At 29.4% G+C, this 13,785-nt stretch overlaps 1 protein-coding gene and 1 pseudogene across 1 annotated transcript; one reads left to right on the top strand and one right to left on the bottom strand.

The window, feature by feature from the left end:
- Positions 1-3,528: 3,528 nt before the first annotated feature.
- LOC110600891 (cell wall / vacuolar inhibitor of fructosidase 1) lies at positions 3,529-4,099 on the bottom strand. The gene has a single exon (XM_021737805.2). It carries the CDS (start codon positions 4,063-4,065, stop codon positions 3,547-3,549), a length of 519 nt encoding a protein of 172 aa, XP_021593497.1. The 5' UTR covers positions 4,066-4,099; the 3' UTR covers positions 3,529-3,546.
- A 4,711-nt stretch (positions 4,100-8,810) lies between these two features.
- LOC110601469 lies at positions 8,811-13,767 on the top strand (annotated as a pseudogene).
- Positions 13,768-13,785: the final 18 nt, after the last annotated feature.

Genomic DNA, 13,785 nt, shown 5'->3' with positions numbered 1-13,785 from the left:
TGGTTTTTATCTTATTTTTACAGAAAAGGAAGAAATTGGAAAATGAGAGAAAAAATGCAGAAAATTAACAGAAAAGTGATTGGGTCAGTGATTTGCCCAAAACACTCAAATCACCGGGCAAATCACTTTGACAGCAGAAACCTGGAGGCAACAGGCAGAAGTGATATGGGCAAGTGATTTGCCCAAGACACTCGAAGACACTGGCCAAATCACTCGCAGAAGACAGAGAGCAAAAAACTGGACTGACTCACAGAAAAGTGATTGGGTCAGTGATTTGCCCAAAACACTCAAATCACTGGGCAAATCACTTTGACAGCAGAAACTGACAGAAGAGCGGGAAATTGGGCAGAAAACAGAAATCCAAATTTTCAGAAGTCCAATTCCAACCCAATCACTACCAACATAAAACCAAGAGCCACGAAAGAGCTTCTCATCCAAGAAATTCCAATTGCAATTAAATTCAACATCAAAAGAGGAGTCAAACACCAAATCAAAAAGGGATTTTGACACCCTAGATGGATGGAATTTTTCAGCTATAAAAGGAGAGCCTCCAAACCAGCAGAGCATCTTCTGATCATCTCATCTTCAGCAATACTGCAGAAAATTACAGCAGCTTTCTTTCCTTTCTTTTCCTTTCTTTCTTTGGAGATTATGTCCACCATGAGTGGCTAAATTCCATTCTTTTCTAGTTAAAGTTGGTGAATTTCAGATTTTGTGATGAATTGGGAGATTTAAATCTCCATTGTTAAACTTCTATTTATTTTCAATATTTATGCAATTTGATCTTTCTATAATTGTTGCTTTGCTTTTAGAATCAATTTAGGCCTATTGCTTTTAATTGCTTGAGTAACAATTGTTTGAATAATTTAAGTCCGTAATTGCTTATATTATTTGAACACAAATTTAATCAAGTTGCATGATCTAAACTTGACCACGCGGTTGGCAAGGTTAGAATTAGGTTTCTCTAAGTCTTAATGCAGTTAACAGTTGTTCGATGCCAAAGGCCCCAAGGACGTTCCTTGGCAATTTGTTAACTAGTATTTGATTAGCGAACGTTTCCTAATCAAACTAGAAGTAAGGAGGAATTTGGATTGTGAGAAGCGTCTTCCACATCCTAAACTAATTTATTGAGATAAATAGGAGTATTAAAGAATCAATGATCAATTCTAAACAATCTGAAATAGATCCATACTTCAACTAGAAGCTTTTCTCTTATTGATTTACTCATCTTTAAATTATTGCTTTCTTTTGTTATTTAGTGTTAATCCATCAACTCAAAACCCCCCTCTTTTAATTACTTGTTATTTACTTGACCTAGTCATTATTAGGAAAATCATTGGTGTCAATTCCCTGTGGTTTGACCCTATTGCCACTATCTACAAGTTTATTGTTGATTGTTTAATAGGTTTATTTTTGACGGCTTCGACAACCGCTTATCAGATCAATCCCAACAACTGAAGTGGATCCAATTCTTCAACTAGAGTGTAATACCCGGCTAGACTTCGACGTCGAAATTTTAATCTTCCGATGGAATCTCCGTTGGAACTCGGAATCTCGAAGTTGGAATCTTTTTGGGAAGGGTAAAATAAGGTTTTTATTAATTGAATTTTGAAAATTTTGAGGTTTTAAGAAAGAAAGAAAAGAGTTTTGAAGAAAATAGTTTTGGTGGTTTAGCATGGGTTGAGGCTCGTTAGCAGTGAATCCTTTTGCTACTAAGGGTGTTTTCAATGGGGTATTGAGTCCCTTTTACTGCAGCACTGCCCTAGCCAATGAGCAGTATTTTGGAGTTGAAGAGCCATAATTTATAGTTTTTGGTCAAATATGATGGTTCGGGGTATGGTTTCTGTCAAGCTCAGTAAGGAGTTAAACAACACAAGTGGTTGGTTTAATGAGACGGTAGGGCTAAAAAATGAAAACTGTTGTCCTTCCTAAGCAGAGTTCAGATCATTTAGAGTGTTTTCGGTGTGGTTTTCGTCGTGATTGACCATGTAGATCTTAGTAAATATGATGAGGGTGATAACTCCGATGACGAAAAGATCTTCCTTCGTTTTCCACATACGATTCCAATTGATGATGTGAGATCGAGTAAAAAGTAGGATTAAGGTATGTGTGTATAAATCTAGTTTCGTTAGCTCCCTCTCCCTTTCTTTATCTTTTTTCTTTTTTGTCTTCTTGCGGCGTATAACCGTTGTTCTATACCCCTACATCCTGTCATTTCCATACAAGACCATACGTACGGACGTATTACTTTCTTTTCCATCGTCAAACGGCCATTTAATATCCTTCAACGTCATGCATATATGATCCCAGATGTTTAGGGTTTGTTGCTCCGCATATCTGTCACCTCTAATGAGCTGGACCTCCTTCATGTGAATTTGTTTCTCGTTTAGTCTGACTTGTCCGAATGAAATTTGAGTTGCGTGCTAATGGTCCGGCCTGCATATTGAACTTGGATGGGCTATAATTTAGCTTTTCGACGTGGGTTCAACCGCAGCCTGAATGTAAGAGCCTGCGATTATCAGAGACTATTCCAGAAACCCGATAAAAAAAAAAATCAATCCAAACCATGCAAATAAATCCAAAACCAAACGAAACTAAACTAAAAACAAAACCAAACAAATTAACCCACAATTTTCTTCGGTACTTTCACCTTTGCTTATATAACATTGGAAATACAATGGTGGTTTGGAATTTAATAAAGTAAATCTTATGTGGTAGAAGCTCCCCCTTGATGAATCAATAATGACAGTAGAGTGTGCAAGTCTGAATCTGGCAGAGTTGGGCTTCACTCCTCCTTTTGGTCTCCCTTCACAGATGCCACATCTTGGATAGGGTCTCAAATTCTAAGATTTCCGGAGATTTAGTTGGGTGTCAATGGAGGATTTGCAAAGTCTAACTGTGGTCCCTCCTCCTTTTCTCCTCAGTCGTGCTAACACTCCAGCGGCGCTTAAGCTTCCTCTGGAAATTTGCTGCGTTAGGGTTCTGTTTTTAGGGCCATGGGTCTTGTTCTCTGTTCTTGGACTTTTCTTATGTGGGGTGTTCTGAGCCTTGTTGCTCATTGACCATAGGCCAGTAATTTTTTGTAAGCAATGCAATATTAGGTTTGGCAAAAAAAGAAAAGAAAAAAAATTGTTGCGCTGATAAAAGTCCTTGCGTACTTCATTTTTGCACTCTATAATCCTCAGTCCTCACCAATTTAATGCCCTTTCCGTTCACTTGAGATAAAAAGAACGTTAGATGTCAACAGCTGTTTCTACATTACGCATCCGTTTTGCTCCTTCATACTTGAAATCATAAAACAAAGCCTTAAATTACCAACTTAATCATATAAGTCCTTATATTACAAGTTTTCTTTTTTAAGATTTAAGTAGAAAGAAACCTATATGAAAATATTATTTATAATAATTATTTATAAAGCAGCAGTTATAATAAAAATATTATTACTAAGTTCGAATGTGTTTCGACCTTCACCGGTTCAATGACCGGATCGAGTATTTATTATAAACAAGCTTCATTACTTGAGTGCTATTCATACAATTCCATATATCAAAGCAATAATCGGATAATGGCAGCAGCAATGGCTGAGCTTTTGCGTACAGCTGCACTGAATTTGGTGATAGGTGATTTTCCATTAAAATTAGCTTCGCATAACTCAGCCTCCTGTCTAGCACTGTTGGCTCCATCTTCAGCAAATTTAGCATTACCTTTCTTCAAAGCTTCAATTGCTTGTGGGATAGATGAAGTTAAAATTGCATTATAATCAGCAGCACAATCAGTCAAGGGTATCTTTAGTTTTGGCATCTTCCGAAGTAGTTGTTTGATTAAGTTTAGTGTGGTGGTTGATCTTGCTTTTACTATATCGACCATTATGAGCGCTAGCCCACGAACGTCTGCACTGGGGCTCCTGGGGTCTGAGTTGAGACTTCTGACACACAAATCGTAATATGGTGTTTGCTTGCATGTTTGAGCTATAAGATTGGCATCAGATTGCACAACTATGAACTGCGTTATCAGCAAAAACATACTCAATAGAAAGAAGGAAGAAAGGGATTTAGAATTCTTCATGGTTCAAGGGTTGACTGAGAATGTGGGAACAGAAAGAGTACTGGATTTTGCTTGGTTGATTGATTGCTGGATTGGTAGGTCCTTTTATAGGGGAGTTTCCTTGAAAAGAACAATTTTTACCTATTTACACCTGGCCCCACATTTATTTACACTCGTCTAGAGACTATGGTAAGCAGAAATATTTAGGAATTTTTTATTTTTATATATTTCTTTTTGCAAGTTTAGGCTTATATTTTGAAGTCAATGTGTTGGTACCTAGTAAGGTTGAGAATTTGAAAATCCTCGCTACATTTGACGGTCTAGGTTGGCTGTAATTAAGACATAGTTAAGCAATGATTTTTTTTAAAAAGAGAGAGAATGGAGGCGTACATTCCAAAGTTTACTTATTCTACATAGGCCAATAGAAAAAGGAACTTTCTGCCAACATCTCTTTAACAATTGCAATTATTAGAAATACATAGGATCATCTAATTAAACTAGTAAACAAAGAGAAGCTTTAACAAATGAGAAGGCTAGCAGATGCGACGGAGTGTTGCAGCCATTAATCAAGCATTTGCAGAATGAATTGGGTTCAGTGAGCTTCAAGTGTATTAACACAAGGGCGAATGGCACTGCTTGCAAAGCTTGCGTCTCAAAGTCAGCTTATTATGAACTGGTTGAGTATTTGCAGTCCAGATATTGTCTTAGTAGGGTTTGGAATTTTTTAAAGAAAAAGGGGAAAAAAAAAAAAAAAAAAAACCACAATAATTAACAAGAAAATAATTGTTGGGAAATTAGCAAGGGACATGGCACGATCGAGAAGCAAGAGTTGTAGAGACATGGAAGCATCATCTTTTGTCATTACAGGGATGAGATTAGTGACAAGTAACGAAAGGGCTTCAATATTTGTCTTCTATACATATGACGAAAGTTTTATTTCCTAAGAAATTTTATTATACCCAAATCAAAGCATGAGATATCTTGTGCAAGTGGACAGCTGATCTGTGAGTGATGGAGATTTGTACCAGAAAATTTCCATGTTTAGTCAGTTTCATCATAAACTGAGTAATCTTCCAACTTCTGTGCCTCGTCTCGTTTTCTTTGTGCCTTTGTTTCGGCCTCCTAGTTATTCACCTTGTTTTCAATGCTTAATAAATAAATTATGACGTCAAAAATAATGCACGATTTTTACTAATAAATACTCTTATTTTAAATAATTTTTTTATTTGCTTCTTTCTATTTATCCTATGTTCCAAAAAATAATTTTTAATTAAATAATAAATTTTTATTTATACAAAATGCAATTAAATCATAACTTTTAAAAAATCTACCATTATTTACAAAGTTTAACTATTTCCATTGAGAATTCTTAGTAGTTTTCCTTTTATCAAACATTCGATTATTTCTCTCTAGAATTTAATTAAAATTTCACACTTATAATTTTAAAAATGATATATTATTTTTATCAAGCTACTTATCTTTTTGTGTATTAATGATAATGGAATATTAATAATTTTTTTTATCTCTCAACTCACAATAGCACAAAAATGACTTTTTAAAATTTTAAATTAATCAAGATAATTAAATTTAATAATAAAAGTATTATATAATTTAATTGTGAAATTTAATAAATATAATACAATAATTTTATCTCAAAATTTATTTGTTATAACAGTTTGATCTTTTAACTTTAATAATTTATAATAATTTAGTTATTATAATTTTAATATTCTAGTAATTTAGTACCTTTAATTTAATTAAATTATAATTAACTAATAATAAATTTACCAGAATAATCATTTGCTAGTAAAACAAAAACATAATAATTAAATTATTTACTATTAAAAAATATAGACTTAAGTTATGAATTTTCCTAAGTGTCAGGTACTATAATGTAAATAACCTTTTTATTTTGTCTTAAACGAAGATTTTCTGTCGTTTTCAAATAAGGGAACGAACCGACTAACCCAGACGCAGAGAGGAGAGAGCCGGAGAAAGAGCAGATGGGAGCGTGAGAAGAAGGTACTTGCAAGTGCTAATGGTGTGATCGGAGAGACGGGATATCGACGATGAGGCAAAAGAAGATATTTGGATAAGGGGATGGAGAAGGCGAGAGAAATCAATTGCGTTTCTGTTCCATCCGAGCTGGTGAGACTGAGGCGCATCGGCACCTTCATTAAACATATCTAATTCTCCCATTGATAAGCTGATTTAGCTTCAACTTTGGAATTGATATTCAACTGATGCTTAAAATGTCTGGACCTTGAGTTTGAACTGTTATATATTAGAGAATCAGATTCAAATTTCTGCAAGATAGAACTTAATTTGTCCAGGTAGAGCATAAATATATATGCGTATATCGATTAAATAGGAATATTTGGTGTTTTCATTACAGATATATGTCTACATACGCGGAAAAATCAGAATGGCCATCATTTGTTTTTTCCCCCTCTCCTGTGCATGGCAAAGCAACTAAAAAATAGAGGGGCAAAGCTTTACAAATTAGCAAATAACAAATAGAAGGTGAGTCCTGCATTCTCCAAGTGATAATTTTGCATATTTAATTTAAGTTTTTTTTTTCTTTGTTAAAAAAACCAGTTGTTATTAAGTGACATAGGGACTAGGAGTGTTCAAAAGTGCGAGTATATTAAGGTATACGAGATGATAATAGAAGCACAGGACCTAAACTCATTTCAAATTTTAATGGACTTCCATTAATAGTTTAGATGGTGGGGTTTTTGGGAAGTGCCTTTGGAGAAGATACTCTCCTGTGTCTATTGCCTTAGGCTAAGCGAAACACATATGCATTGATTGGGATCAGGGATATACAAGGTTTTTTTTTTTGTTTTGTTTTGTTTTTTTTTTTTTTGGGGGGGGGGGGGAGAGAGAGAGAGACGAAGAGAGACAACGTTTAATTTTATTGCAAAATAGGTGAGTTCTGGCTTGAATTTGGCTGTGGTTCTTTTCTCTGCGTAGTTCTTTGTTTTCTTCTTCCTTTTTTTTGGCTATGCTCTCTGCCAATATATTTTTTTCGGCTAATATATGTCTTTAGTGTGAGGCTTTTTGGTTTAGACAATGAGAACTTGAGACTACATGAGGTTGGCATTAATTTTGCGCATAGCATATATTGTTTGAAACGCGATGAAAGAAAGTAAAGAAACATTAGCTAATGCATTTGAAGGAAGATGCTTCTGTAATGCATTTTAAAAAATTCATGCTTTTGAACACCTTACTCGCTACGCTATCTCGCCGCTTCATTATTACAATAGGGCTGATTCTTTCTGGGGATGTCATTTTCTACCAGTAGATTGCTGGCTGTAATAAAAGAGAAACAAGAAAAGAAAAACTCGGTTGAACTAGTTGGATATTAATTTTAATTGTTGCTGTATTTGTTCTCTTTGATCTAAATTTTTTTATTTTTCATCTGTTGGTTATCCCTCTTGATCAATTATTTTATCTTGTTTTATTCTTAGTTGTTGGTAATGCCTGCTGAAAATATGATTCAATTTCCTAATGTTCATAGTTTAGACATTTGTTCGAAAAAAAAAAAAGGGAATGCTGCGTGCTTTCATCTGTGTCTTAAGAATTTTAGCTGCGGTCTCAATAGACTTCCATTGGGTTTTGAATTTGTCTCAGTTGACGTGAAATAAAACAAAAGCAGCGATTAATTTTAAAATACAAAATTAACTCTCGGGGAAATAAAGGAGAGAAAAGAAAGAAGCAAAAAATGGGGGAGGATTCAGCACCATTTTGTTAGGACAAAAAACAAACACAAGAAGAAGAGGATGACACCTTGTCCAAAGTCAGTTCAAAACAAAAAACATCACAACCAATCAACCTTAATAAACATATAAGTGAATATATATATATATAAGTCCCTTCCTCAATTTTCTGCAAAATTCCCATCCTTGTAGTTCCTCAAATGATTAAATGAAAAGATATAATATTCTCCAGAATGACCTCTCAACACAGTTAGCTTATGCCATACCCATTCTAACATAAAAAGTGAAATCAAATCAATTGCAAGTGGGCTTCACACGTTGAGAATACATAATTAGGTCACCAAATAAGAGAGAAGTGAGAAACCACACATTGATTAATTGCTATATGCTGATAAATACAAAATTATAAAAACTTGTTCAACTGCGGGACAAATCCAAAATCCTGCTAAAATCTGAAAATGATTCAATGTCAAAGAAATGACATAGCTTTCTCTAGCTTGCTAATTCAACGGTCAGGAGCCTACATATGCCCTTTGAAAATACTAAACGCCAAGAGAAATGTTGAATTGACACTCTGCTCGTCCAGTTCAAAGCTACCGCAATGCATAATCTCAACCCAATTTGTGAATTTTTCCCTTAATTATGTTCATACTATAAACTAGTCAAAAGGATTACACTCGTAAATGCTTGCACTTTATCCCCATTGCAGAGAAGTGGTGGGATACTAGTTTCCCTACCAAATTCTGACTATCTCAAGTGGAATTACTGGGAAAGAACCCAGAAGATGTTGGCAACAGAAGTTGATTTGAGGGGAAAAAAAGAAAAGAAAACAACATATTTCAAAGAAATCAGCATCACAAAATGAAAATTAATCATAATATACAAATCTATAAGCTTCTCATACTCAAAAAGAGCCAATTATCTCCCAGTCATGTGAAGCAAGAGGAATTTAGGTCAGGGTAAATTATACAAAAGAATTGATCCAAAGAGAGAAGATGATTAAATCAAAGAGTACAACCGCAGAACACAAAGAAGTAGCAAAGCATGGCAACTAAAGCCACGGACTCCAACACCGTAACAAAAGTCCATACCACATCATCTATAGAGAAATCGAACCACCTGAAGCTCTGTAGACTCCAACCCGTTGTGAGATACGAAAAATCAAACTCCGGCCAACGGAAGATTGATGTTGGCAGTGAAAATCCGAATTCCGGCCATCGAAGAGCCGTCGCATACCACCTCGTACACATATCCCGTTGGGCGAATTCTATATATCTGCACTCCAATGGTGCGAATCGATTGAGATATTTCCAGTAAATTCAGAAATATGGGTGAGATGTTTAAGTACGGTAGAGAGGACTTCTTAAATACGCCGTCTGTTAATTAAGACCACGTGTTTCCCTGAGGATTTGACTCTCTCCTATAACTAAGCTGATAATCAACTGTTAAGAATAAGATAGTGATCCTGGCCAATGGTGAAACGCCACGCGTTAAATTAATTATAATCAAAGCATTAATTAATGTTTTGATTAATCAATTAATAGTAATAAATCCAAGGGGCTTACCATGTGCGAAATGCATGTGCATTTATATATGGTCATGAAGCATTGTGAATTCTGAATTTAAAGCATTTAAAAGATGTGACTTATTTATATGCAGGGTGATTGATGTTAGTTTTTTTTTTTTAAGGTAAAATGCATATTAATGTTCTTAAATTTTATTGAAAAGGTGATTCTATAATTATGAAAATATTTTATTTAAGCACATTTTGTATGCATCAAAAAAAATAATTATTTGACTTTCAGCACACATGTTATTGTCTAAATATTTTCTTTTTAGGTTTTTAATCGATTGAAATATATTTATTATCAGATTAAATTTGTGAATGTGTTGTGTGAATATATTATATTACTATTATATAAAATAATATATTTTTATATGAATTAACTTTACTTATTAAGAATAATAAAATATTTTAGATTTTAAATTATCATAAAATAAAAAAATAATTCTAAGAGAAAAATTAAAATTTTAATTAATATATATAATTTTTAATTTTAGAATAAAAAATTTAAAAATCTTGAATATTAATTAAATATAAAGCCCATCATCAAATTTAATTGTATAAAAAAAATAAAAATTTTAATATTTATTATTATATATTATTAATATCTAATAATAAATTTTATTTAAATAACTATATTATTAGAAAAATAAAATTCACTAAACTTTAAATTTTAAATGGTAGTTGATGACGGTGACAGCAACGGTAATGGCAATAGAGAGGAAAATCATTTAAATCAAAGAATATTAGTCCATTGAAATGATTCTTATTCAATTGAGTTGTTTGATAAGATTTGTACAGTTATGTATCATATATTAAATGTTAAGAATATAATAAAAAAGAAATATTAAATATTAAATGCAAATAACATAATAAAAAATAAAAAAATTTTAATTTCTATTTATTCAAGATAGTTGAGTTTTTTTTATAAGATTTGTACAGTTATATATCATATATTAAATGTTAAAGAATATACTAAAAGATAAAAAAAAAAAGTTAAATATTAAATGCTAATAACATAATAAAAAATAAAAAAAATTTCGAAACACGAGAAGTGAAAGGGAGATTTTGTGCTAGTGAATGCTATATAAAATGAATATATAAGATTTATAGAATGAGAAGATACTAAAATTATTATAATTATTAATATAATAAATTATAATAATTTAAATTTAATAATACGGCTATTTTAACGTTTGATTTAAAATATTAGAAACAATATTTTATTTTTTATTATATTTTAATTATTTTTATTTATTTATTTTTTATAATTCAAATAATAAAATTTTAGTTTGATAATATTTTACACTGCTAGTAATTTTTTAATTATTTTATACTTTATTATAATTACTATTTTTTATAATAATTTTAATTGATTATATATATTTATTTTATATAATTTTTTATATGAGAAGAATAAAAGTATATCACATTTGTTAATTAGATTATATTATATATGATTTCAAAAAATTATTATGTAAATATCTTTTTATACAGTAATTATTCAATTTTTATAAATATATTTTTAATATTTATTTTGTTATTAAAATAAAAAATATAATAATTTTTTAATAATAAAATGTTTGTTACAATATTAATAATATATTATATTAAAAAATAGTGAAAATTAAAAAGTCACATAAGAGTAACAATCAGTATAAATATAATAAATTATACTTATTATAACAAAAAATAATAAAATATTAAAAAGTCATCCATTAATAATGATGATAAAAAAATAAATTATATTTAATTTATATATTAATTATTATTTTATATAAAATTAAAATTAAAAATATATAAAACAAAATTATAAATTTGTATCACATATCATAATTATATAAAGTTAATTTATATAAAGTTAATTGTGCACTTGATAATATCTTAGATGTAAATGTTATATTTGTAATTATTACTATTCATTTAAAATATAAAAAATATATAGTATCAATTAATTAATAGTATTAATTTTTTCAGTTGATTTATTATTAAAAATAAAAATAATATATATATTAAAATTTTTATTTTATTATTATATTATATTAAAAAATTAATAAATTATATACAAATTATAATAATAAAAATAATAAATTACATTTACTATGAACATGTAACATTATTAAATATAAAATTATAACTAAAAAATAAAAATAAAACATGTTAAAGTTTGTTTCTTGCATCAATATATAGGTTTAAGTGTAATATTTGGTGTAACTACACACTTAAATATTGCCACTTTATCAATTTTTCTATAATTTATTTTAGAACCAGCTTTATATAGATATATAAGTATTTAATATTATTTAATTATAAAAGTTTATGGTAAAAAAAATACATATTTTTTATTTTGTTATAATTATACTATGTATTTTTTTCTATTAAAACTTAATTTTTTAAAATTATTTCAATTATACGTTACAATCGTTAAAAATTACAGTAAATTTCAGAATAAAATTAATAATAATTTAAAAGTTTAAAATAAAATTATAATAAAATTAAAAGTATAAAATTTTTTTAATAATTATTTATTTTATTAATATTTTTGTTAGGAGATGGAGAGATAGAAACTAAATTTATAATTTTAGATGAATTATATATATTTTTAGCCACTTAAAGTTAGACTAGATAATTAAATATTTAATTTATATATTATTTATTTTTTTAAAATCCTCTTTAAATATTATAATTTAGAAAAAAGTGATAGGTTAATATTATATTTAAGAATAAAAAAAATATTTTATTATTTTTAATATTTTTAAATTAAATTATGTTAAATATTATTTTAAATTATTTTTTAATATTTTATAAGTAATATATTTAATAAGATTATTTTGTTAACGATAATTTTAAAAATAATATTAAATAATAAATATATTAAATATATTTAAAAAATATTTTTTAATACTTTATAATTAATATATTTAACAACATTATTTTCTTAATGATAATTTTAAAAGTTATGGTGAGCATTGAGCATATTAGATAGATGTTAGAAAAATTTATTTATAATGATTTTAATCAAAATAAGATCAATACAAATTATTATTATATTAATAAAAATTTTAAAAAAATAAATAATAAAATAATTAATAATTTTTAAATATATTTAATAATAAAAAAAGTAAATTAATAATTTTATAAATTTTCAACTGACAGTATACATTTGATAAATATTAAAAAAATAGAGTTTAGTTAATAAAAATTAAAAATATAAATTATATAATTATAATAAAAGTAGAATATAAAACTTTTTTTATAATTAATGATAAGTGATGTTATAATTTTGTTAACTTTTTAATAATATAAATAATCACCGAATATAGTTAAAGTTGCTTCAAGAGATCAAATTTTAATTGGTATAATTTTTTTATTATTAATTCTAATTATAATTAATTTTTAATTTCATTTCAAAAAAATAATTTTTAATTAAAATTTACATTAAATTAATAATGAGCTCATATATTCATTGCATTTCCTTACGGGATTGTTATAATTTCAATTACAGCGTGCCGCCTGAGTTGGGTTTATTAGGGATTTTGTTCCTTGGGCGGTTAATTTCAGTAGGCTGCTTCAATCTCATCCCAACAGTAAACCCCAAAATAAGCAAAATCAAGCCCATCTCAAAGAATCTGATGTTTTAAAGACGTTGAAAAGTTAATCCAGCACTGTAGAGGCTCTAGATTAGTTCAAGTTAATAGCAAATTCACAAGCCTCTCAACATACCCCATCAACATGCCAAACTACAATTGAAAAACTTGGTGTCCGACGCGATGTAGATGGTGAGCAATACCATCTTCAGCAAACGAAATTAAAAGGAATCAGGTGTTTTATTTATCTTTGTGATCAATACTTAACCAGTTGATTTTGCTGAGCAAGCATTGAAATGTTCTGTAGAATTTAGGAATCTGGGTGCAAACCTACGGTTAAGATATATGATCATCTTTTGCATGCATTACTTAATGAAGATTCTTTCGAATGCTCGATCGGATGGTACCCAATGTTTATACCTATAACATCCTTTTGAAGGCATTGCGTAAGAACAATTACGGTTGGTGGGGCACGCAAGTTGCTTGTGGAAATGTCTAATAAAGGATGTAATCCAGATGTACTTAGCTACACAACCGTGATATCTTCTATGTGTAAGTTTGGTAAGGTGGAGGATGCAAGGGAGCTCGCTATGAAATTTCAACCTAGTGTTCCTGTTTACAATGCTTTGATAAAAGGATTCTATAGAGAATACAAAATAAAGGGAGTATTTCAATTGTTAGGTCTAATGGCAGATAAGGGAATTGATGCTTATTTTATTACTAATAGTGGCTGAGATATTTTGCTATAATAAGTAAAAGTATATATTGACTTTGTAAGACTTATCTTCATCTATAAAAAGAGTGCATTGCAACTGAAAAGTAAGAGAAAAACAAAAGAGAGGAAAATAGAGTTTTAAAAATGAGAAAG

This window comes from Manihot esculenta, chromosome 15, assembly GCF_001659605.2.
Source record: "Manihot esculenta cultivar AM560-2 chromosome 15, M.esculenta_v8, whole genome shotgun sequence".
NCBI classification, from domain to species: Eukaryota; Viridiplantae; Streptophyta; class Magnoliopsida; order Malpighiales; family Euphorbiaceae; genus Manihot; species Manihot esculenta.
Note: the sequence above shows the minus strand (reverse complement) of the source record. Positions and strands in the feature narration are given on the sequence as shown.

Excerpts from the sequence above, each read along its gene's own strand:
- LOC110600891 (XM_021737805.2), bottom strand. The coding sequence starts at position 4,065 with ATGAAGAATTCTAAATCCCTTTCTTCCTTCTTTCTATTGAGTATGTTT.